Source organism: Podarcis vaucheri (assembly GCF_965113315.1).
Source record: "Podarcis vaucheri genome assembly, chromosome: 9".
Classification (NCBI taxonomy): domain Eukaryota; kingdom Metazoa; phylum Chordata; class Lepidosauria; order Squamata; family Lacertidae; genus Podarcis; species Podarcis vaucheri.
Genome location: NC_138767.1, coordinates 60730237 through 60755968, shown reverse-complemented (window position 1 = coordinate 60755968; position 25732 = coordinate 60730237). Strand labels below are relative to the sequence as shown.

At 42.5% G+C, this 25732-nt stretch overlaps 1 protein-coding gene and 1 long non-coding RNA gene across 5 annotated transcripts in view; both read left to right on the top strand.

Annotated features, from left to right (window-relative positions):
• Positions 1 to 25732, top strand: part of GABRA2 (gamma-aminobutyric acid type A receptor subunit alpha2) — a 74758-nt gene that overhangs the window by 22810 nt on the left and 26216 nt on the right. For all 4 annotated transcript variants that reach the window (XM_082238252.1, XM_082238253.1, XM_082238254.1 and 1 more), the window contains 2 exons: positions 8045 to 8112; positions 24342 to 24562. In XM_082238252.1, the coding sequence (XP_082094378.1) occupies positions 8045 to 8112; positions 24342 to 24562 (289 nt within the window). The remainder of the gene's footprint in view (positions 1 to 8044; positions 8113 to 24341; positions 24563 to 25732) is intronic.
• Positions 14269 to 23380, top strand: LOC309540960. Its single transcript, XR_014223579.1, has 3 exons — positions 14269 to 14489; positions 19603 to 19673; positions 23043 to 23380. It is a non-coding gene; the product is annotated as an uncharacterized lncRNA (long non-coding RNA).

The window sequence follows — 25732 nt, the reverse complement described above, 5'->3', positions numbered from 1 at the left end:
GGTAATGGGGCCCTTTCTATGTCCAGCTGTCCTTTGTCAACAACAAATTGTCACTGTTTTTTTTTGTGTTGAATATATGCTATATGGGGTAATTTATGGACCTCATTGGTATCTAAAGCCATTTGCCCATAACAAGTACAGTGGTACCTCGGGTTAAGTACTTAATTCGTTCTGGAGGTCTGTACTTAACCTGAAACTGTTCTTAACCTGAAACACCACTTTAGCTAATGGGGCCTCCTGCTGCTGCTGCGCCGCCAAAGCCCGATTTCTGTTCTTATCCTGAAGCAAAGTTCTTAACCTGAAGCACTATTTCTGGGTTAGCGGAGTGTGTAACCTGAAGCGTATGTAACCTGAAGTGTATGTAACCCGAGGTACCACTGTAGTAGCCTACAAAACACAAAATACTGTTGCTGTATGTAGGTTTTGTTTTATTTGTTTTTTATCTTATATTTTGGAAATGTACATCCAGGTTTTTTCCCTTTAAACTTTTTGGGGGGCACCCAAGAGAGTGAGGCCCTAAGTTATAGCTTGTTTAGCTTATACGTAAATCCAGCACTGCTCCCACCAGCACTTCATGTTTCTAGTTGTGCTGCTTGCCATGGCAAGTGTGTGATAGTAGTCAGAGTGTTGGACCTGGAAGACCTGGGTTCAGTTCCCCACATGAAGCCCACAGGGTGCCCTTGGGCCAGTCATTATTGTTGGGATACTGCCAGGGAGACGGGGGCATCAGGCAGGCCCCCAGCTGGCTCCAGCCACCGGCCGGCAGCCGGGCGATCACTGGTCTCCCTTGGAACAGCATCAATCAGTGACATGAGCCTCAGATACATTTAGCAGCTGTGCACGCTCTACCAACAGAGTGAATAAATCTTCTCACAACGGAAGTGGTGGACAGAGCCGTGTGTAAGCATTCTCTACAACATTTTATGCAGCATAGGAACAACGGAAAAAACATGTCTGCTTCCCTTCGTGTCCAGCTAAACAGCTAAAAGCTGTGGTGTAGTGGTTAAGAGCGGTAGTCTCATAATCTGGTGAACCAGGTTCGCTTCTGCGCTCCTCCACATGCAGCTGCTGGGTGACCTTGGGCTAGTCATATTTCTCTGAAGTCTCTCAGCCTCACTCACCTCACAGAGTGTTTGTTGTGGGGGAGGAAGGGAAAGGAGAATGTTAGCCGCTTTGAGACGCCTTTGGGTAGTGATAAAGCAGGATATCAAATCCAAACTCTTCTTCTTCAATATACAGATGGACATTCCCAGCAGACTGCTGGAATGTAAACAGGCAGGTGATACACAACAGTCCTGCCTGTTCCCTTTTAAGGTGGAATTGAACTATATCCTAACAATTATCTCCTGGCCTAACCTATCACACAAGAGGTTTTTTGAGGGTAAAATGAAGATGGGGAGAACCACGTATGCTTCCTGGAACAACACCCCCCCCCAAAAAAAAACCCCACCACCCAACTGATATTACTTAGATAAGAAGTGAAACAGTGCGTTTGTTTCTATAATATAACACTACTTCCCTGCAATTCCAAAAGGTGAGCAGTGGAGTGGTAATCCGCAGCAGTCCGAAAAAGCTGTTCTCCCCGCCTTGCTTCTTCATGCTCTGCTTGGCTTTGCCTGGGAGCCAAGAGGCAAAGGGAGAAAGTTTGATCACCAAGCATTATTTTGAAGCTGCGGTATGAAAAAGAAAACTGGCAACTCTCCCCCTTCCCTCTGTGTTCTTCCCTTCACTCCACCTATTCAACCCTAATTAAAACCAAGCTGTGAATTTAGCACCAGTTCCTCCCTTTGTACTACAAGCTGAAAATTGTACATTTGTTCTTCTTCAAGAGCTCCAGGGACATTGTAGAAAGGGGGGTGGGTTCCATTTTTGCTTCTGGGTTGAACTCTGAAGTGGCTGAAAGGAAATTGACAAACATTGTCACTCCGTGTGAAACATTTGTCACTTTTTGATGATTTTTCATGAGGACAGAAAAAAGGCTATGAACAGAGGCGGAAGTCTTCACAATGCAGCAACCACAATGCTGCCTCTAATATAATGCCAATTCATAACATGGGCAATGGTTCCTGCCCTTACTCTGAATTGGTAACAAAAACAAAAACCAAGGAAGAATAAGGTAAAGGGTAAAGGGACCCCTGACCATTAGGTCCAGTCATGACCGACTCTCGGGTTGCGGCACTCATCTCGCTTTATTGGCCGAGGGAGCCGGCGTACAGCTTCTGGGTCATGACTAAGCCCCTTCTGGCGAACCAGAGCAGCACACGGAAATGCCGTTTACCTTCCCACCTGAGCGGTACCTGTTTATCTACTTGCACTTTGAGGTGCTTTCAAACTGCTAGGTTGGCAGGAGCAGGGACTGAGCAATGGGAGCTCGCCCCGTCGCTGGGATTCGAACCGCCGACCTTCCGATTAGCAAGTCCTAGGCTCTGTGGTTTAACCCACAGAGCCAATTCATAACACGGGCAATGGTTCCTGCCCTTACTCTGAATTGGTAACATAAACTAAAACCAAGGAAGAATAGATGTTTGAAATAAGATTCATTCCAGAGCCCATGTGCATTTGGTAAGAATTGCTGCTAAAAATGTTCCCCAAGGACAGCTTTGCTTTGAAACGCTTTGGGCCTGACATAAATATCATTTCAAACACCTGGAATTCCTTCCCTCTCCTTCCTCCCCTCCCTTTTTGCCTGTGTTCCAGTTTTGTGATTTGTTCTCTTACTCTGAATTGGCTTCATTATGTAGCTAAATCTGATTGGTTATTTGGTTACTATGTGTGCTTAGCCAAGAATGATCTTTGTGGTTTGTGTGGAGTGAGACAAACTATGACCCCAAGTTCAGAAGTAATGCTAAACCACACCATGGCTTAGCTCTTTGTAGCATGGTAACAGAACAACTGGGAAAGAAGCAAAGTGCCACAATTATTATTGTGAGTACTCTCATGCTCACACATTCACAGTTTGGCTTAGCATTATAGGTTAACTGGACAATTGCCATAAGTTGGTGGCCACAGCCTTTTTGGTGGTGGCCTCTAAGCTTTGAAACCCCATCTTCTCAATACTGTGTGGCATGTGTGGGAGTGCCCCCTTTTTAAACAGGCACATAATATCTTCATTTATGGTCAGAGTTTGAATGATAAGTTTTAATGCTAGGTTATGGTTTTATTATGTTCTTGTATTGTATTTTTCCCCCATTTGTTGTTATTTTTAATTATTCCCTACTTTAAAAATAATTTTGCTTGAAAATGATATATAAATAGCCCAAATAAATATAATAAATAAGCCTGTCGATCACTAGATCTGAGTGGCTGTATGGCAATGTTGTGATGTTTCTATACTGGCTTTGCGATCCGTATCAGGTAGCAAGAAAGAAGGAGATGCTGTTTCCTAGGCAACCCAATTTAGTTTCTATTGACTTTTTACCTAGTGAACACCTGAAATTAATCTCTAGCTTTGCTAACATAATGAATACTATGTTAATCTTTACTTACCTTTGTTCTCTGCCTCTCAAGGGATCTCTGTGTTCTGATTAGTGCTATAGGCAGATCTTTAAAATGGCAGAATCAGCCTTTTGTGTTTGTTTGTTCTAGTAGCCCTTCGTGCAACCTGTAAATCTGTTCATCACCCAGCAGAGGCTAATCTAATTAGGTCTGCACAACAACTGCTGGAATCCATTTTAAGACTGTTCCAGTTTGCAGAGTTGTGGCTTTCACATCATGCCATCTTTTTATTCATCCTTCTTGTTAGACTAACATGTAGGAAAATGAACAGTTTTGGAAAACGCAAAAGCTAGTTGACTATGTTGGGACTTTTTGTAAGGTGCTAATAAAGGTATTGTCCTATTGTAGATTTTTGGCATTTTTCTATGGACCAGCAACATTCCCCTCCCTCCCTCCCTCTGAACAGTGTTAGCCTCATAGGAAAAAGTGCATGAACAAAGAGAGAGAAGTGTACAAAGGAACATATTGGGAGTTAATGTAGATTTCTTGAGAACAGCTTTTTATTATTGCTTGGAAAATGTTTGGGGATATTCTGTTTTGAGTGACCTGCCTCTGCAAGGGAAGGGAAGGCTTCAGTGGCAACCTGGACAGCTCTGTGCACCAGAGGTTAAATCATCATCATCATCATTTTAATTGTATGCCGGGTATATAAATGGAAGGCTTCACAAACAAACAAACAAACAAACAAACAAACAAACAAGCATGTTCCTTGTATTTTAAAGACTTGGTCTTCTGGTATATACAACCCATGGGATGGGTATCCTTTGAATCCAATTCCCCCCAATTCTTTAAAGTCAGGGATGAGAACCCTGTTGGATTCCAGCTTCCATCAGTCTCACCAGCCAGCATGACCAATGGCCAGAGATTATGAGAATTGTGGTCAACAACATCTGAAAGGCCACAGGTTCCCCATCTCTGCTTTAAAAAGAGAGACAATCATGAATCCATTGCTATTCAGTAATCATTGAGGGACAGACTATCTAGCCTAGGCTTCTTCAACCTCAGCCCTCCAGATGTTTTTGAGACTACAATTCCCATAATCCCTGACCACTAGTCCTGCTAGCTAGGGATCATGGGAGTTGTAGGCCAAAAATATCTGGAGGTCCGAGGTTGAGGAAACCTGGGCTAGATAGACTGTCCCTAAATGATCTAGCCTTTTCCCCCACCACCATGGACTTCAAAAGTATAGGCAGTATTATTATTTTTACATCATATCTGTGTTATTTTTGAATTTGTTGATTTCTTTATGTGGAGCATTTATGTATCTAAGGTATCTAGAACCTGTGGCTAAGGTAGAGGCTCAGTTACAATTGAAGAACAGGGAACCTTATTGCTCCAAGTCAAATCAGACCTAAAGACTAATTGATCCTCATTTGGCTCCTCATCATTGTTCTAGAGGGCTTATTTATAATGTATAATTAGTGTCTTATTTTGGGAGATGTGGTTGGATGCATTTTATCTGTTTTTACTGGCTCATAAAACACATGGAAAGACAGAACTTCCTACTGTGAATTTTCTTTACTGGTTCATGTTCAGATTTCATTTTACAGTGGAGTAAATGTTGAATTATTCCATTCTCTTTTATGGTTTTGCTTAATATTATTGTTCTAGTATGACGGCGATAAAATTAAATCTGCTTGCTTTACTTCCTTTCTCTTGCATCCAGTTGTTAGGTAAAGGTAAAGGTAAAGGACCCCTGGACAGTTAAGTCCAGTCAAAGGCGACTATGGGGTTGCGGCGCTCATCTCGCTTTCAGGCTGAGGGAGCTGGCATTTGTTCACAGACAGCTTTCTGGGTCATGTGGGTCATAAACTGCTTCTGGCACAACATAAATTTGACGGAACCCAGAGCACACAGAAATGCCATTTACCTTCCCACCAAAGCAGTACCTATTTATCTACTTGCACTGGCGTGCTTTCAAACTGCTAGGTTGGCAGGAGCTGGGACAGAGCAACGGGAGCTCACTCCGTTGTGGGGATTCGAACCACCACCTTCTGATCGGCAAGCCCAAGAGGCTAGTGGCTTAGACCACAACGCCTCCCGTGTCCCTATCCAGTTGTTAAGCAGTACTGTGAACTGTGCCTACAGGAGAAGACAGATTTCACAGTCTCTTGTGCTCCATTCTTCCCTCCCGCCCTTTATTGCCATTTTCATACATTTCCTAACACTTTGTATAGCTGCTAGTGTAGAACGTTTTCTCTGTGCTAATGAACTATCATAGATGATACAAATACTCTTCATTTCCAGTATATATTTATGGCTCCCATATGATAAGTGCAAATATATTGGCATCTTTGGGAAAGGAATTAATCAGTTATTTGTGTACAAAGATAAGAAAACTGTGGCATGCTTTAAAGAAACATCTATGCATGCCTGTTTCCAACAAGGATATTTTTGTCCCCTTCCATGGGCAGGTAGAGGAGAAGGGAATTGCTCTATAGTTGTTGCCTAGGTATAACGTCATTTTATCTTACCATTTAGATTAGCTGCTTCCTAAACTTAGGGACTGGGATTCTCCTTTCACTACAGAAAACTTCATTCTTGTGTGCAGTTTAGATTGCTTCAACTCAAAAGAATGACTCCAAACTGAAAAAGGTTTAGATAAAGGCAATTGATCCCAGAATGTCCCGCTTTTCCTTAAGACATCCCTATTTTAAACAGACAAGTATTGGGGGATATGGTAGGAGAAATGTTTGTGAGGATGGAGTTGTCCTCCCCACAAGCCATCTGAAGGCAGCCCTGTATAGGGATTTTTTTTTAATGTTTAATGTTTTATTATGTTTTCATATATGTTGGAAGCCGCCCAGAGTGGCTGGGGCAACACACAAGCAGATGGGTGGGGTATAAATAGTAAAATTATTGTTGTTATTATTGTTGTATTATTGTTATTGTTATTGCAATTATTGAATAGAACATCCCTATTTTCATCGGAGAAGTGTTGGAGGGTATGCTGAGTGAAAATAAACAACAAAGGCAGAAAAAAGGGAGGATAAAGAAAAAGTAAAAGCTCAAAAAATGAATGGAACCAAGAATCCCAACTAGAATGGTCAATGTGACTTGTCAGTGCTAGCTAAGTCTTATCATCAGTTTCACCAAGCTACATGTAAAATGATGAGTTGCTTTTCTCTGTGTATCTACCTCATAGCTACATCTCTTTCTGTAGTTGAAATCTTACCTTCTCACTAACATAAATATTTATCTTACATTACATTTTAATTAAATGTAGGATTCCCATTTTATTTCTACCTTTGTTTCAAATATTTGAGGAAGCATAAACAGGTATTTTAAAAGCCAACATTCGCATCTTGATTAGTGGATCTGTGTAGGCATGAATTCTGCTTCTTCGGCAGAACCTCACCAGCTGCCTATGGATGCATAAACAGAGCTTCCCCCTCAATAGAAGGAAATAGAACAGTTCATTTTTGAAGGAGCTAAGTGTGCAAAGGAGTACATGAATATCTGGAGGAAGAGGAGGGGGGGGGGAGCTCAGTCTGTAAACATGTAAAAAGCTGTGGTTTAGATAGAGTAAGTGTATTGCAGTATGATGCAAAGTGTACGTGATGGATCTCTTCTATCTCCACTGTTGGAGTCAATGTGTCTCTGAATGCCAGCATCTGGGAATCACAACTGCTTTTACACGCAGTCCTGCATGCGGACAACCACAGTCGTCTTATTTGCCATAGTGAGAACAAGATGCCGGACTGGACAGGCCTTTGACCTAATGCATTTATGTTATGTCCAAAATCCAAAAAAGTGTGTGATGCTTAAATAGCCATTAATGAGGAAAATTAGCTTGTAAGTTTTCTTGCTTGAATTAAACTAATAGTTAATAACAACAACAACAACAAAACAACAACAACAACAGTGCCCTAACTAGATTTGAAAATTATTTTGGTGTTGGTTAAAATGGGAAATATGTTAATCTAAACTGGAGCATCTGAGAGTGAGAAAAAGTCTGGAATTTTTCAACTGTACCCTGAAAGGGAGGAAACATGCTCACTTTACCTTTCTGCCATATTTGGTCTCTTGTTGATTTTCCTAAATTTTACTTTAAAAGTAAGGCTCCATCTCCTACTGTTCCAGGCATATGCTTATAGTAAATACATATTCTGAATCTCAAAAGCTAGAACCCAAAATAATTATATAAAATATTGTGATTTCTACAACATTTTAAGAAGGCTATCCCTAGATACCTCACATTCTGAGTTAAGAGATACAGAACAACATGAATGCAGTCTACCTATCTATAGGCCTTTGGAGTGATTTGCTTTTCAATGTATTTATGCAAATATGATATTTTAAGGCTGTTAGTTTCTTGCAACAAGAAGTCCAGAATTTTAACTGGGTCCAATTTTAGGGTTGGTTTCTACAGTGACCACTAAGTTACTCATGTCTGTATTTAATAATAATAATAATAATAATAATAATAATAAAATGCTTGTTTATTGTTGCATTTATTGAAGAAAATACACCATAGGACCTTTCTGAGCATACTTGTAAAAAGGGAGAAACCTACATCCTCACACTTGTTCTTATTTTCTTATGCCAGACAGTACAACTGAAGTCTTCACAAACATATATGTGACCAGCTTTGGACCAGTTTCAGATACAGACATGGTGAGTTCCCCAAAGCGAAATAAATTTTGGCATGAAATTATTTTGTTAAAAATATATACCCCAGAAATTTCACAAGGAACTAGTATGCTAAATTGTATTACTGTATTATCTTGATGATGGCCAGGAACGTCCAAGGCACGGCTATGAAATCTGAGTATCAGAGACGCACTCCAGACTTCAGGGCCAGTTGCCATGCCATATCAAACAAAGCTCCATGAAGTTGAGGAACTTTGATTGGCCAACCTCATTTTCAGTTGTAGCCACTGTGGTATAAAGTGAATGAGTCTGCAGATGGACTATCTGGTGGGGATGTTGGAGAGAACGGGTGTGCTGGAATTTATCAGCCAGTGTTGTTGACTTCAGGCTTCTAGTTTTATGAAAATGAGAATCAGTCACTGAGCATGGCAGCTTCCCGTTCCAATAATAGACTGGCTGTAACTTCCATCACTGGCAATATATATTGTGTACTGTGTACTGTGTACTGGCAATATATATTGGTAAGCTGCTGAGGAACATTTAGTGAGATCTCTCAGCTTCCAAGAATGAACCATCTGGAGGCACCATTCTCTAAATGCATATATTAAAATTGGGGCTAGAACACAAGCGGTCTGATTCTAATAACAAAGATAACATAGCTTAGCTATAAAGGGTGTTTACAGGCATATGAGGCTTATGTGCCTGAAGAGGTGAATTCATTGATTGTGGGAGGGGAAGAGGAAAAAAATACCGTTTCTGAAAGAGTCACTCAAAAGAAGATTAGTAATGACATTTTGACTTTTCAGGAAGCACATGGTACACAAATGTGTGACACACACATGGTGTGTTACCGATTCATTTCCGTACAGGAAAAACTAAGCAACCATTTTTACCACGTCGGGGTGAGTCCAGGTAAAGGTCCAAGATATCAAACTAGCACTTACACATTTGTTTCCAGTAGTAATTACTCTTTCAACCTTGGAGAGCAAAACTCAAGCCTGACCCAGTGTCAGACTCACAGAATCCAATTACAGCAGTATTTTCTGTCAGGCACGGCTGAAGACTGAAGACCCTGCAGGCAGCTTAGGACATGCCTTTTAAGTAATCTACAATCTGGCAGTTTGAGAAGGTTGCCATCCTGGAGTCCATGAGACTTTGAGCTCTTCTCATAAGGATCACATGGAAGCTGATCTTAATATCCTGCGGTGTCAAAGAAATAATCAAATGTTCTGCTAGTGAAAACCATGGGCAGCAGGCAGTGTACTTGATCAACGCAAGAAGAGGCCATTATGGGCAAGAATAAAATATTTGGAGTTGTAACTAGCAGCTTATTTTGAAGGGCTTTAATGTGAAGTCAGAATGCTTCTCTTGGTGGGATGAAGAGTGTGACAGTTTTACCAAGGAAGGGTAGTTGATATGCAAAGTAGCTTACCAGGATCAGAATAAAAAACAAGAAATGGCCTCATTAATTTGTTGACTAGGAAGCTTCATTACATGATGACATTTGCTTTTCAACCAGGAAATACATACTTCTACCATCTACCGAAAAGTAATTAATCATTCTAGTCTGTAGACCAAAGTTAGAAACACCACAGATCCATGCATAATTGCTATAGAGAAGTGTGCAATGCAAATATAATACAGTAGTAAGCAACCGCAAGAGCCCCTAAAAACTACTACGCTGATGACATGTTGTTATGAATTTCCTTATTAGAAACCTCAGCAATAAATAAGAATAGACTGTTGAGATTCATAGTTTTACTGAAGCAGCTGTTTGATAGAAGGTGGTGAGATCAGGGCATTGGCTCCCTTAATCACAGTGCTCCCTTTGTTAAATAAAAAATACAAACGACTCAACTTAGCCAATGTTACGTCTAATGCAACTCTTGTCACCAGTTGTCGCTGAACTTGTCACATGTTTTGATTTCAGTCAAAACGGGTTCTTCACTAACATGAACACAGATTATTGATATTAGTATCATGTTGAGCTCCTTTTCATTACACCAGTGCTGCTCGTTTCGCCTGACAAGTGTTAAACGATATGCCATTTGAATTTGTCCAGGGCATTTCTCATTATTGGAAGGGCTCTTGTTACACTTCTCAAATCCCTGCTGAAGTAACATACACTTCAAGAAGACAACTGGCTATAGAGCATATGTGGTTTATGCATAATGATTAAGGATAGCAGTTAGTCAAGTGAATAGCAAAATTTTATCCATATGACACAAAGCGTTACATCTTACTTTAGCAGACGCATTATTTTATTGATATTGGTCACTGTGGGCCTGATTTGCCGTTGCGGCACATGTTAAGTGTGAAACACATGTTTTAAAAAAATATCTAGTGAGGTGGGTGGAGAATTCACTTGGCAGCATTTTGCACTTGCTTTGCTTGGGTGTAAATGAGAACATAAGACACACAGCAATGGATAACAGAATCCTAGTTAGCATTTACAGAAATGATGGTTCTCCAGAGAGCACTTATGGAAATGAAAATCTGTGCCTCAAAATGACAGCCACAGTCATTAGCTGTAGGTCTCAGTAGTCAGCTATATAAAAGTGGTTAAAGTGTTTACTAATGCCAAGGGCTGACATTAACTCTAAAACGTGAAAGTTACTTTCCACTTTTTAAAAATAAAAACGTTGGCAATGTTGAATAGCCAGCTTCCAGATAATTCTGTGCAGGGACAAAGCTGAAATAACATACCCCATACTTTAAAAGGGAAATGAATGAGAGATCTTCTGAGCAGGATTGCTTTTGGTGTGCAATGACACAGAAATACTGTGTTCAGCTTCTCAGTATAGTTGGGAAAATAAACATTTCTTTGGAAAGGAGATACAATTAGGTTTCCTAGGCAGTTTTAATTTTTGCTTCTTTTTATTTTTTAAAGGAAGTTTTTTAAAAACAAAACAAAAACAAAACCTCTTTGTTTTATAGCACAAGATTATTATTTTGGCATTGTCTTTCCTTGGTTTTCTCACTATCCATTGTTCAGAGCTACCTCATATGCATTTAGTGGTGGAAACACAAGATTGAAACCCCTACTCACAAAGCTTCCATGTTGGTTTCAGTCAAGTCACTATCTGTCAGCCAAACATGGAATCAAAGAATTGTAGAGTTGGGAAGGGGTCACTAGGGTCATCTTATCCAACCCCCTGCAAGGCAGGAATCTTTCACCCAATATGGTGCTGGAACCCATGATGCTGAGATTAAGGAGTCTCATGCTCTACCAGTTGAGCTACCTACCTCACAGGTTGTTGCTGTATACCACCTTAATGAAGTGTGAGCCTAATACATAAATAGAAGCAGAAACACAGGTAAGCTACCAATGAAGCTATGATAAACAAGGCCATGTTTCCTCCTATTTGAATTACTGCTATTGTGGGATGTAATCCACTGACAGCAGTCAAGTACAACATTCCTTGTTTTCCTAGAGTGGACATGCAAGGGAATGTTTGGTCCAGCCAGTCAAAACTTCCTGTTCCTCCTGGCCTGGAGCATCCATCCTTGCATGTGGCTAGTGGGTGAGCGTGACCTTTCCAGACCTGGTAAAAAGCCCAGGCATGCTACCACTCTCTCCCCTTTTCCATCTTCTTTTCATCCTGTGAACTTCCAGCCAAGCACTCCCTCAGGCCATCTCCCTTATGGGGTAAACCTGTTTTTATACGTTCGTAACTTTAAGCCTTAAGCCTGCCTTCAGGGATCACACCGTGCTCTGCCTGATCGTGAGCAAACGCTGGTTTTATTGCTTATGAATAAGACTGTGGTGTCTTTATCCTTTTAGGAGGGATTCAAGGGGTCTTACCAGGAAAATATTAGAACACATTTCAATCTGGACAAGCCAGATTGAATTGTGTATTGTCTCAAGAAACTTGCACGAGTTTTCAGCTTGCTTTCTGCAGTGTAAAGGGGAATGCACTCTGCTAAGTAAAGGAACTTGTTAGCGCAAGTTAGGAAGGATATTAATAAACAATATATCCTCTCCTGCCACCCTGAACATTCCCACAGCTACAGCTGTGTAGAGTCCTGAAGAAAATGCCTATCATTATGATGGGTGGAGGCAGCAGAGAAGTTCAGGGGAAGCTCTCTCCCTACCCCTCCAACATAGATATGGCAATTTTTGACTTGGATTGCAACTTGCAACCGTTGTCTATTGAACTCAGTGAGAACCACAGAGAAACTAGCCCATCACCCTCTCTAGTCTCGCCGCTTCATCTGTACTTATCCTCCTCTGGATTCTCATTTCTTGAATACAGTAAAATGGGGCAAAGTGATGAAAGAAATCCAGAATCTGGCATGTAGACACATGCTTACTTACATGGTTAAGCTAATCCTAAAGCATTATATGGGATGGGAAAGGAAAATGGAGACAAGGAATTGGAGCAAAGGCTTTGGCTTCATCATGTTGCTTCTCTTCCTTCCTCCTGTGCAGATTGCATAGGACATGCACAGCTTGTGTTTCCTGACATCTACCACATGAACAGGGGGAGTATGGGTGCTACATGTTTTTCAGAGACAGAAATGAGGTAACGTAAGTCAGATATTTTTCTGCGCGTGTAAAGATGACCGCAAGTGGGATTTGAACTCTACCAAGCTCTTGAAGGCAAAAGAAATAGAATCTTCAAAAGTTACTCTCTCCTGTGGTATCTTCAGTTTTCAATTTTGCCTTCAATAAAGCGGTTCCTTGTTACCTCTCTGAGATTTCATTTGTTGGTTCAGGCTTGTAGTTTTATTTTCTTTGTTTCCTCTCTCTGTTTTTGTGTGTTTGTTTTTGTTTGTTTTTTGTGCTGCCTCCTTCTGTTTCTGAAAAATAGAATAGAAAAGAAGAGTAGTGTATTTCTCCTTTCCTTCCCTTCCCTTCCCTTCTGCCAGCCATTTTCCTTAGCCCTGAATTCCATTCTCATTTTGTCTCTGTGACCCAATATTGTTTGTTCGTTCTCTGTCTCTATGGCAGGACCAGCTGTCTTTACCTCAGCCTGAAGATCCTTATCTGTGTCTGGGCACTTCATTTCCATATTCCATTTTCTCCAACCCCATTTGTTTTCAGTTACTGCCACACAACGTGGCGAAAGCTCTCAAGAAGTCTTCCATTCCCTGCAAACAGCATCTGTGGGCCTCTCAGCTCTCTTGATGCTAGCTAGCTTCAACTTCAGTCTCTGTGCAGGAAAAAAAAGGCAGACATAGTAATTTCCACTAATTCCCAGAGCCTCCCTTGCATCAAAAAGCAACTCGGTGACAGGATCAGTCCATCACATACTTCATCCTAAGGACTTGGATGCACAATTTGAGGGCCCTACAGAGCAGGAACTGGATTTGGGTCTCAAGTGAGTGCATGCGGGAGTCGGTGGTATGGGCCACGTCTTCTGCCCCCATCTTTGCCAGAGCTTCTCTCTTGAGACTGGAGGACCTGATAGATGCAGCTAACCTGAAGCTCAATGCTCTCTTAAGCTTTAAAAGCTGGCAGCATTTATTTCAGATGTGATTCAGTTTTCAGGTTGCTTATTGGTGACAAGTGACTTGGTAAGGAGAGTTCTCTGGTTGTGCCACTGGGAGGTGGTTGTTCTCTTCTGCTCCAGTTCAGCTATGGAAATCTATGGCGGGGGAGTAATGCTCTTAAGAGCTGCTGCACTCCAGGATGTGCTTCTGGAATCAAAGGATGAAAATAAGGCCATGCCCTCAAGCCCCTAAGAAGGATGACAAGTGCTCCTTTCAGATCCTACCAGTCCCACCAGATCCTCCAACAATCCTACTGGGCCCTTTGATTTCTCAGACCCAACAGAAGAGGGAGAGAAGTTTGCTCCTCCTATTGCTCCTGGAATAAAGCTCTCAGGGGAACCAGAAGCCAGCAACAAGAAACATTCCTTAGAATTTGTTCATTCAACTATTTCAGAAGATACAAGCATCAATTCTGAAACCAGCCTATAGGAGGTCTTCTCCCCCTTTATTTGTACAGATGTCAGGCCATCATGTCAGACCTTTGGGTCCTGGAGACCATCGAACAGGGTTTTCATCTGGAATTGACATTCCTACCTCCCTCACAAAGGGGGATTTCTGTGCATGTAACAATATGACCTCCAGGCCTCACCTTGTTGTATAGTTTTTTCTTCCTGTCTTGAGTTTTTTGAACTATGCATGGTCCAGTCTGTCTGAGTCCCTCCCCCCCACTTTTTATTGGTTATCCATCAGAGAGTGTTTTTTGTTTCTTTGTTTTTCGTTGGCTGTTCCTGTTATCTGTTCTGCATCTCCTTCTCTGGCCTGTCATAATGGAAAACTGAGAATTTCAGAGGAGATAAGGATTTTTGAAGCTTCTATTTGGAGCTACAGATTTGCCTTCAACCACCAGGTGGAGCTCAAGTCCCACTGAGGCCATCTTTTTACCTGTAGGGGTATCCTCTTTATAGGTAAGAACCCAAATGGTCTTACTTAAGATGATCTTAAATCCGTGTCAAATGATATAGGTTGCCCTGCGTATTAGTAGACACCTCTTGCTTCATGCCTAGAGTAATGTAATCATAGAATTGTAGCATTGGAAGGGACCCTGCTGATCATCTAGTCCAAGCCCCTGTAATACAGGAATATGCACCTGTGTCAGCCTGGAGCATTAAAGAGATTCACTTCATTAGGTGCAAACTACATGTTATCCTAAAAGGGACGCGGGTGGCGCTGTGGGTTAAGCCACAGAGCCTAGGACTTGCTGATCAGAAGGTTGGGGGTTCGAATCCCCACGACGGGGTGAGCTCCCGTTGCTTGGTCCCTGCTGCTGCCAACCTAGCAGTTTGAAAGCACGTCAAAGTGCAAGTACAAAAATAGGTACCACTCCAGCGGGAAGGTAAACAGCGTTTCCGTGCGCTGCTCTGGTTTAACCAGAAGCGGCTTAGTCATGCTGGCCACATGACCCGGAAGCTGTACGCCGTCTCCCTCGGCCAATAAAGCGAGATGAGCGCCGCAGCCCCAGAGTCGGTCATGACTGGACCTAATGGTCAGGGGTCCCTTTACCTTTACCTTTACATGTTATCCTGCAACTGCATGCAGTGAAACTCTGTATTTCTCAGCTGTGTATTCCCACCAGTATTCTAGATCTAGACCCATTTTATCTCACTAGATCTAGAACTTTGCAGAGATAAAAGCTGCTTGGTGGTGTGCTGGAGTTTGGGGGGGGTAATAGACTAAAGGGCAAAAGCTAAGCAGTCCTTTTCTCTCCATTTGCTTTTCACTTCGCGGTGTACTAGGTACATGCAACTGCATGGTATTCTGCCCCCCAGACTCCTTCGGAGTAAGCTGGATGTCTCTATTTGTTCCCAGTCTAACCTTACTTTCAATCACTGCTTTACAAGTTTAGGCTCAGTGCATTAGTAACAATGCTTTGAGTGAAGGATGCAGAGATGATTTTCGGCTTTATTATGTAGAATAATAGAGACCATCAAAAGGAAGGCAAAGTGCAAGGATAAAGCAGATTGCACCTTTGGAGATTCAGCTGTCTTGTAGCTGTTTTTATGAAATGTGTAAGCTTAGTGTTGTGATGAAAAAGCCCTAAAGAATTGCAAAGAAGCCAGTGATGTAAATTTATTCTGACATTAGCCTGAGAGGAAAAGCTGTGTTCACTTTAAAAAATTAAAAAGAAAGTTACTCCCCTAAAACACAAAACAGAAAAACAAATCAGGAACTCTGAACAGTTAATCACCATAATTGACAAAGGAAACCTATAACATTAAGTCCTGATTTAAATAGCTAATTGCATATTCACTTCATTTAGAAAAATGTACAGCACATATCCTTACAATCAGGAAAAAGAAGGATGGGTTTAGAAAATGTGTTGGTGTCCCCTGCCCCCATTGTCTTCATTGCCATGTTGTAGGAATTCAGTGCTGCCCAAAGTATTTTAACTGTTAAATCCATCATGCATTGGACTCTTTCTGAAGCCCCGGTTTCACTGCAATAAGAAGGGAGGGTTTTTACTGACCCGACGGTGTATTAGAGGAGTCTTGGCCATGCAAGTCACATTTGCAGTTGCCCAGACTGAAGTTTAGACCCAGTCTGGCAATTCACTGGAGACTTTTGGCAATGCAGATGGTGTTAGAGTGAGGCATATTACAGATTCTTCCCACATAAACTTCTTGTTCTACCCTTACAGTATTTTTTTGGGGGGGGGGCTGTGCCTTAGTGGTTCCCAGTCTGCTCATGTAATACAGTGGACGCTCGGGTTGCGAACGTAATCCGTGCAGTAAGCATGTTCGCAACCCGCAGCATCCACAACCCGCAGCGCCGCGTCTGCACATGCGCGGGTCATGATTCGGCACTCCTGCGCATGCACAGAGCACAATTTAGTGCTTCTGTGCATGTGCAAGCGCCGAAACCAGGAAGTAACCCGTTCCGGTACCTCTGGGTTCAGCGCGGTGCGCAACCCGGAATCACGCAACCCAAAGCGTCTGTAACCCAAGGCATGACTGTACTAGAATAGGCCTTTAGAACTTCTATTCTGGTGAAAACCCAGGCATACTTTTGCTACTTGGCACTTACGAGGTCCTGATGACAATTCTGAAGAGTGCACTGGGACATTGGAAAGACCCCTGTGCTGAATATATGAGAGAGATATATGGAATTTTCAATAGTTCAGCATGTGTTGCACCCCTGGAACTTCTCGCCATTTGGGAACTGTTTGAGGAATACACAGTTACTATTAAGGATGGGAGAGAAATTCAGTTTAGGTCACTTTTCAACACGGACCTACCTAATCCATGCTTCTCGAAGCAATGCATCAACCGAAATGCAAGTAGCCTTCAAAATATGCACTTCTTTTAATTTTGCGATTTTGGTTCTGCAAACCCGCCCCCCATTCAATGTTAAATTAGGGTCAAGTGTATATAAAAAAGTGCACATATTAGTGCAGATAACAGAAATGCTCATAATATGTAAAATTGCTTGCAAAATGTGTGTATTAGAAGAAATATGCATCAGAATGGTGATGGATTTTTGTGAGAACTTTTCTTTTTTTAATCAAACTGATGCAGAAACATGGCAAACTGCATTTAAGGGGGGGTGAGAAAGTGAAATTGTCAGATTTGTCTATCTCTAATTACTGTCGTTCAAATTTATAAGTTTATTGTTTTGGCCAAAAGACCATGACAAACATGTAGCAATAATGTTAATAAAATAATACAGAACAAGCATCCATAATATGAATCAACATCTACGATGTAAGAGAGATAAAATACCAAAGACACCAACAAGCTTAAATCTAGTTTGATTAATTACTGTTGTTAAGGAACTTTCTTCAGAATCCTTATTGATGTTTGGCACAAAGGTTAGAATTCGTTAAAATGGAGCAGTAAGGAATTACTCAGCAACAAAATGAATTGAGGGAGCCACACCACTTTTCCTGAGTGTGTCTCACTCAGGTACATATCACAAAACATCTATGCTCAGATACCTGGCAGAAGTGTGTGCTTTGAACATTTACAGATAGGTAGCCGTGTTGGTCTGCCATAGTCAAAATAAAAAAATTCCTTCCAGTAGCACCTTAAAGACCAACTAAGTTAGTTCTTGGTATGAGCTTTCGTGTGCATGCACACGAAAGCTCATACCAAGAACTAACTTAGTTGGTCTTTAAGGTGCTACTGGAAGGAATTTTTTTATTTTGACTTTGAACATTTGTTTTTGAAAATGCTGTTTGCGCAAAACAGCGCCATTAGCTTCCTAGATGTGTTTCTGATACAGCACAGTAATGCTATTAACAGTTCTGAAACTAAAACAAGGCAAAATTAAATTAGAAATGCTTATCACTAAATTGCCTTATGACTATGAAGATGGTATGCCAAGGAATTGTGTGTATGTTGTTGATATATATATATATAAAAGTTGAGAAGCAATAATTTGTAAGCAAAATATATATATGAAAATGTCTGTGTTTACCAAAAGTATGATCCAAACACCCCTAACATGAAATGGCGAGGCTACAGTGATTTTGAACTAGTCATTCGCATGTCTCCAGATTTTCATCCACTCATCCAAGAGCACTGATAACTGAACTGAGGAGCAGCTGGATTTCACACTCTGATTTATCAGTCACAAGGGAGGTGGGCATATACTTTTATCACTTACAGTAATGTATACATGCCAATATTTCACATCTACTTGTACCAAGTAGATTTATGAGATGCTGTTTAGTGAATACAAATGCATAACAGAACATCTGCAACAAAAGGTGAAGTTTTCAAGGTGGGAATGTTGCCATGGCCTACACTGAATCGAATTTGGAACATCACATCCCACACTCACATCCAAACCTTCCATAAAACTGAATATCTCTTATATTGAATTTTGCATACAGGAGTAGAGAAAGCTCAGCCAGATTTCATCTTGAGGCTTTTAGGTTAAGTTGTCAACTTTTGAATTCAGTGGTGTGTGCGCCCAGCCAGATTTCATAGATTTCACCTTATAGAGCACTTCTGACTTTGAACAAGTCTGACTCTGTGCTATAACTGAAGAGGGTGGCAATTCAACAAGAACTGTCCTGATTGATCCACAAGCCCAAAAGGAGGGCCAGTGTGAGCGGTTTGGTGCTGGGGTTCCAAAAACAGGTGTCAAAAACATCAGAGTGATCCATGCTAGTGCTTTACTAGAAGGTGAAAGCTGACAAGACAGCCTCCAGAGCTCTGCTGCACTCCCAAACAGGAAACACATTCGTTATGACTTGTCTGTGGGGGGCTAATATGTTAAACAAGCTAAGTAAGATGGCAATAATAGCCCAATTAACACACCCCTTGCTTAGAGGCACCTTCCTAACCCATCTCTCAGATAAGGCAGTCAGCACGAGAAGCCTCCCCTCTCCAAACTAACTAAACCAAAACTAAGGCTTCAAAGTTTCAAAGCCGGGGTTCTCTTGACTACCAAGGTGGCATTTACAGGCCTTCCAGGACATTTGCACCATTTGGATCTACACAATCTGCCCCATGTGTTCTTCTGTAGTTCCCTTGGGGTCTCAAAGGAGGGGAGTCATGTGGTGCATTTGTTACTCGGCTGCAAGCAAAATCCACAACAATATAAAAACAAAACAAAACAAAATCAATCCTATCACTGTAATTGTGACAGTCATAATTAATAAGCAGTGCCACCATCCTCCAAGCCTTTGGAACCTATATCACAATCCTCCATGTTTCTTGTTCCAAGTTGGCTGTCCTAGTGCTATCTTGATACAAGGCATGCATCCTTTTACTTAGGAAGCGAGGTTTATCTGGACATGTATGCGGCACCCCTGCTTTATAAAAGCACAACACCCTCCTTGAGCAGCTGCAGTCATATATAAACCTAGCCTGTTTCGCAAGACAGCTGCTTTCACGGCAGAGGCTTCCTCATTGAGGGCAGCCAACCCCAGTGCGGTGGTGTTTCAAGCTGCCTGCATTATCTCGGCAAACTCACTGACCTTCATCATGGTGAACATAATTCCAGCAGGTGGAATCAATACTATCAAATAATCACCATGGTTAAAAACTGATCAAAGTCCATCTTCCTTTCCAGGTTCGCCAATTTAATGCCCTGTCACTAGACAGGGCTGGCATCATCTGATACGGTACCCAAGGCAGACCCAGGTAACATCATCCATGCCACCCTGGGGGCAACCACAGCCAGGCATAGTTCCCACATACCCAATAGGTACCATTTGTTCCCACCCAGTAAATCCTAGGGGTCTGGTCTAGTTAGTCCCAGGCCATAACATGTCCGTAGTGGTCCTGGCTCCAGCAAACAACCCAAGGGTGTTGATCCCATGCTCCATATAGGTTTCCTCTTACCAGGTCTACTGTAGGTTGCATTTTGTTGGTCCCAACAAATCCCTCCAGCTTGACTGATGACATATAAAGGAGTTAACCATATGACCCCATCCCACATCTGCTTAGTATGACCCTAATCCCTTCAGGATACATTATCCCTTCTCGTCTCAGTGCATTGACTGAGAAGGTAAGATCAGAGAGCAACTCTTGTACACACTGGGGTACTGATAGATAGGACAGGGTGCACTTGCTTAGCATAGCATTCGAATAACATTGCACCACACAATAATCATTTTTATCCAATGGCTTGAAATAAGTTGGGGAAACCACCATGTCCTTGCATTGGCATCTGTGTGCAGATCCAGCAATTATAAGAGCCAGTATTTTCTGCTGATCGATGGGTCCAATCGAGGTAGAGATTTCCACTGCCACTGTGGGAGTTGATGACAGCCAAGCTCCTGATCTACAGGAGCTGCAGAAACATCTTGGCACAAGTGTGGATACAGACAGTAGAAGGAACCCTGGGACGCTTCAGATTATGATGGCTGTGACTGCTGCTATCCACTCCAGGTGCAACCTTTGACAAGCAGACAAATATCATTTAGGCACAATTCTAGGCACATTGTCTCCTTGTACCAGTACTACACAAGTAGCTGTCCCAGCTGAGCTGAGCATTTCAGCAGCTTGCAATTGGCCAGAGGGCTTCCACCAGCGGGCTGAGTTGAGCCAAACCCTTTGCTTCCCCTGACACTGCAACCACTACAGCCTATGAGTTGAAGCAACCTTTCCCCAGCCTGATAGGGCAACTTCTGTGGCGCTTGGAGGATCGGTTTCACTTCTTCTTGGTAGTCAGGGGTCTTTCACACCTGCTAGAACTTGCACTGTTTTCAAGGCCCACCCAGTTCTTCCATAAGCGCCAGTAGGAGTTTAAAGTCCCAGTCATAAGTGGAGCGGACTTGCCATTGCCTGTGTATGCCATGGGGGTGTTCTACCTCCATCTCTGCTATTGCTCCCCAAGCATCTTGATACATGGCTATAATCCAATCAAGCAAACAGTGATTGCCTTGCATCTTCTGAGACCCATGCAGCTGCTGCCTTGGGGCTGGGTGTGCAGCCACATTGCTCACCGCCTCTCCCTGCAAGAGACTCAAACTGCCCTCTCCTTCATCCCACAAATGTGACAGCCAGGACAACAGTGTTTTGCGTGGCTACTGATGAAATTACTTAGCCAGCTCCATGAGCTCACCAGATTTATCATCATGAACAGTATTCACCTAGATTGGCAGGGCTGGGGCAGCACCAACCCTACACTATTTCACTTTAGCCTGCATCAAAGGAAGTGCAGCCAGCCTCATTCCCTCATCATCATCACTACTTCCCCTTCCTCATTCAAGGTGCTGTCCTCAGCTTTATCATCCCATCCTGATCATGACCAAGCAGGTTGACCAGGAATAGTTGCACCCTAGGGCTATGCAAACAGTGTCCCCTTCTCTGTGCACATCGAGAAGCCAGTGCGAGCAGCTCCTTTTCCTGCTTCTCTAACTTTCCGCCTAAATCCCTTAGAACTTCACAGACGGTAGCTTGCATATCTCTTTCCCGAGCCCCATCCTCCTCCATGGACTTCATCCACTCCTGCAAAGCCTTCAAGTCATCTCCCTGCATTTTCAGCACAGGCAGAAACAGCCAGCCCACTGCCGAGGCTGCTTATCTTTCCCGAAGGGCTTCAGTGGTTAAATTCAGCCGCTCATAGGCAGCAGTTATAGCTGCTGGGTCTACTTAGACAGCCGACCAATCCTGGGAAGCCCCAAACCCACCAAGCACCTCTGCCAAAGCATAGGCGCCGACTCCATGGGGCCTGAGGGGGCCTGAGCCCCCTCAAAAATTCGTTTGGGGGGCTCCACCCCCCCAATAATCTCGGGCGCCCCTCCAGCAGAGCGCCACCACCGCCCCTCCCCCAGCCCAAAATGCACAGGGTCGGGCTGCATGCCTCCTGCCCTCCCTCCCGAGCAAAAGCTCCACCCAATTTCCTTCGGAGCTGATTAATAGGCGCAGCACGCTCTCCCCTATTCGCTCATGAGGAGGCGGTGCCACTTTATCTGCATATTCATGAGCTTATTTATTATTCATGAGCTTTCGCGGGCTCCCCCAATATTTTTTATAAGTCGGCGCCCCTGTGCCACAGGCACCCACCCACTCTTCCTAACTCCAGCCAGGAATTCACCATCTGGCTGCTATGACTCCCCAACGCATCCCTACTTTGGAAACCTGCTAACAGTGCCTATTGTCCTGATTTTTTAAAAATGTTTTTGTATGCATTGGAAGCTATCTAGAGTGACTGAGACAACCCAGTCAGATGGGTGGGGTATAAATAATAGCGTTGTTGTTGTCACTATCATTATCATCATTATCCACAGGCCAAAAGGAGGGCCTGTGTAAGTGGCTTAGTGCAGGGGTTCCCAAGAAGGATGTAAAAAATGCCCGAGTGATCAAAACTAGTGCTTTATTAGAAGAAGGCGGAAACTTACAAGACAGGCTTAACCTCTGGATCATGAGTTCAAGCCCCACCTTGGGCAAAATATTCCTGCATTGCAGGGGGTTGGACAAGATGACCCTTGTGGTCCCTTCCAACTCTACAATTCTACAAAAAGCCTGCAGAGCCTTGCTGCCAATGCAAGGATAGATGCTGAAACATCAAGCATTTGTCATGACTTGTCCTCGAGGGGCTAACATGTTAAGCAATACTGATAATTTTAAAAAAGCAAGCTACGTAAATTGGCAACACTAGCCCAATGAACTCACCCCTTGCTAACAGACACCTTCCCAATTTTCATCCACCTCTCTGATAAGAGAGTAGCACAAGAAACCTAGTCCCTTGACTACCAAGATGGAGTGTACAGGCTTTCCGGGTCGTTTGCACCATTTGGTTCTACACAGGAGCTTGTGTCTTACTGCAGGACAAGATTAGCACAAGCCTACTGTTTTTGGTATAGAGAGAAGTGAACGCAACGTGAGAAATGAAAGAAAAGGGTCAGGAGGGGCAAGAAATATCCATGCCAACAGTGCAATCCTATCCATTACTCTTACTAAAGAGTAAGCCTCGTTGAGCTCAATGGGGCTTACTCCCAGGTAAGTGTGTGGAGGATTGTATTCCAGGTTTACCTATTCTGAAGATATTTCCCTGTTTTCCAGGCTGCTGAAACTGAAGTTTGCATTACCAGAAGAAAATTAGCAGAATGGAAGTGTATCAAATGCTGCATTGTAATGCATGTACTCCTATTAAAAATATTTACTGTGGCACAAATTAACAAGAAGACCTCGCTTTTTTTGCAATTACTCTACTGAATTGCAAGGAACTGGGACTGTCGATATGCAAAGCAACCATCATAGAATCACATTAGCTAGTAAAATTAAGTTGGAACACATTAGGTAGTAAAATGAAGCTGTATGTTTATCATTGTGTGTATTATTAATGAGGGGAATAGCTAAGGCAACAAAATTCTTTAGCATAGTTTTGCAGGATTGAATATTTTTGTGTTTTGGGGAATATCCTATTAAAGGACTTAAAACAACCCTTTAAAATAAAACAAAATGTTTAAAATTGAGAAAAATGTTTTGGAGGAGGTAATAAAATTGAAGGATGGAATAAATTTATTGCTGTCTGAAAATATGGCATCTAATGTATAGGCCAGTTTTTCTGCATCTGTTTTTCATTAATGCAGCGAAGTGACTATAATACAGTGGTGCCTCGCAAGACGAAAAGAATCCATTCTGTGATTCTCTTCGTCTAGCGGTTTTTTCGTCTTGTGAAGCAAGCCCATTGAAGGATTAGCGGATTAGCGCTATTAGCGCTTTTAGCGGCTTTTAGCGGCTTATCTGCTGATCGGATCAGCTGATAAGCGGCTTAGCGGCTTAGGAAAAGGGGGGGAGGGGAAAAAAACAGCAGGAACTCGCAAGACATTGTCGACTTGCAAAGCAAGCCCATAGGAAATTTGTTTTGCGAAGCACCTCCAAAACGGAAAACTCTTTCGTCTAGCGAGTTTTCCGTCTTGCGAGGCATTCGTCTTGCGGGGCACCACTGTAAAGATATTAAACATATATTGAGTTCCATTATGATCTTGCAGATCTGTTTAGGATATCTTCTTAATGATACCAGCAACTTCATGAAGTCATGGCATGAAGAGAAGCATTTCTTGGTTATTTTCTCCCCTTCATGCTATATTATCCACTACAGACTCACCAATGTCCAAACTTAAACACAGTTTGGAAGCAATGTACACAGCAAACTTCATGAGCCATGCAGACATGCAGCAAAACTTTGAAAGTATGCACACACACACACACACACACACACACACAATTTCTAAATATGTATTGATTGTTCTGCCTCTCCTTGCTTTTTCTCCAAGTTGGTAATGTGCTACTTTTACTTTATTGATATGGACTGATAGTAACTAACTTTAAAACACTTTTAATATCCCCCCACTTCAGGAATACACAATAGATGTTTTCTTCCGCCAAAGATGGAAAGATGAGAGATTAAAGTTTAAGGGTCCAATGAACATTCTTCGACTGAACAATTTAATGGCCAGCAAAATCTGGACTCCAGATACATTCTTTCATAATGGAAAGAAGTCAGTAGCTCACAACATGACAATGCCAAATAAGCTACTACGAATTCAAGATGACGGGACTCTCTTATATACCATGAGGTGCACATTTTATTTTGTCTTTTGATCACTGTCCTGGTAAGCTGTTCTCACTTTAGCATCAAGCCAGCATGTTCCCTATTATTAACACTCTCATTTCACAGCATCCTGCAGCAAACACTCGGGTAAGCAGACTCCTAACATGGCAAAATACGCCATCCATTTCCCAGAGGTACTGGATGCAGAAAAGAACTGCATCCTTCCCAGTGCCCTGATAATCTAAAGACCTCCCTAGTAGCCTATTCACACATACATACCACCCACTGCATGCTATTAAACTAGCAGATGAACAGTTTTGAGATGCCCCAATACAGGTGGATCAGAGATCTGTTACATTTGCAAAAAATACATAAACTTATCAGTTTGCAAATATTGGTTCATTTTGCATGTACATGTGGATTCTAAAAAAGGAGACTGCAGCCACTGCACTCCTCTACAGTGGTGCCTCGCAAGACGAAATTAATCTGTTCCGCGAGTCTCTTCGTCTAGCGGTTTTTTCGTCTTGCGAAGCAACCCTATTAGCGGCTTAGCGGATTAGCGCTATTAGCGGTTTAGCGGCTATTAAAGGCTTAGCGGCTATTAAAGGCTTAGCGAATTAGTGGCTAAAAGGCTATTAGCGGCTTAGCGGCTTAGAAAAAGGGGGGGAGCGGAAAAAAATCGGAACACTCGCAAGACGTTTTTGTCTTGCAAAGCAAGCCCATAGGGAAAATCGTCTTGCGAAGCAGCTCAAAAACGGAAAACCCTTTCGTCTAGCGGGTTTTCCGTCTTGCGAGGCATTCGTCTTGTGGGGCACCACTGTACTGATATTTCTGCTGTTGCGCTATCCAGGGCTTAGCATTTGAACCTAGGCTCGTGGTTTGTCTCTTTCAGCCCAACCACAAGCTGTAAACCAAGCACAAAGCTTGTTTGCAGCACATGGCTTGTCTAGAATGAGAACACCTATGAGCCTGAGTTCAGATGAATCAATAAGCCAAACCATGGCTTGATACTGGGTAGCACAGAAGTAAGAGGTCCAAGGAATTAGTGTGTTGCCCATGGGAACACGGGAACCATGCGAAGCCATGGTTTGACTTACTGTTACATGCAAACTGGTTTGCTGCATGTTTCTAGCTTTGATAGATGAGTCTTTCCTTTGATGCATTTATTTTTTGGGGTGCTTTTATTGAAACAATC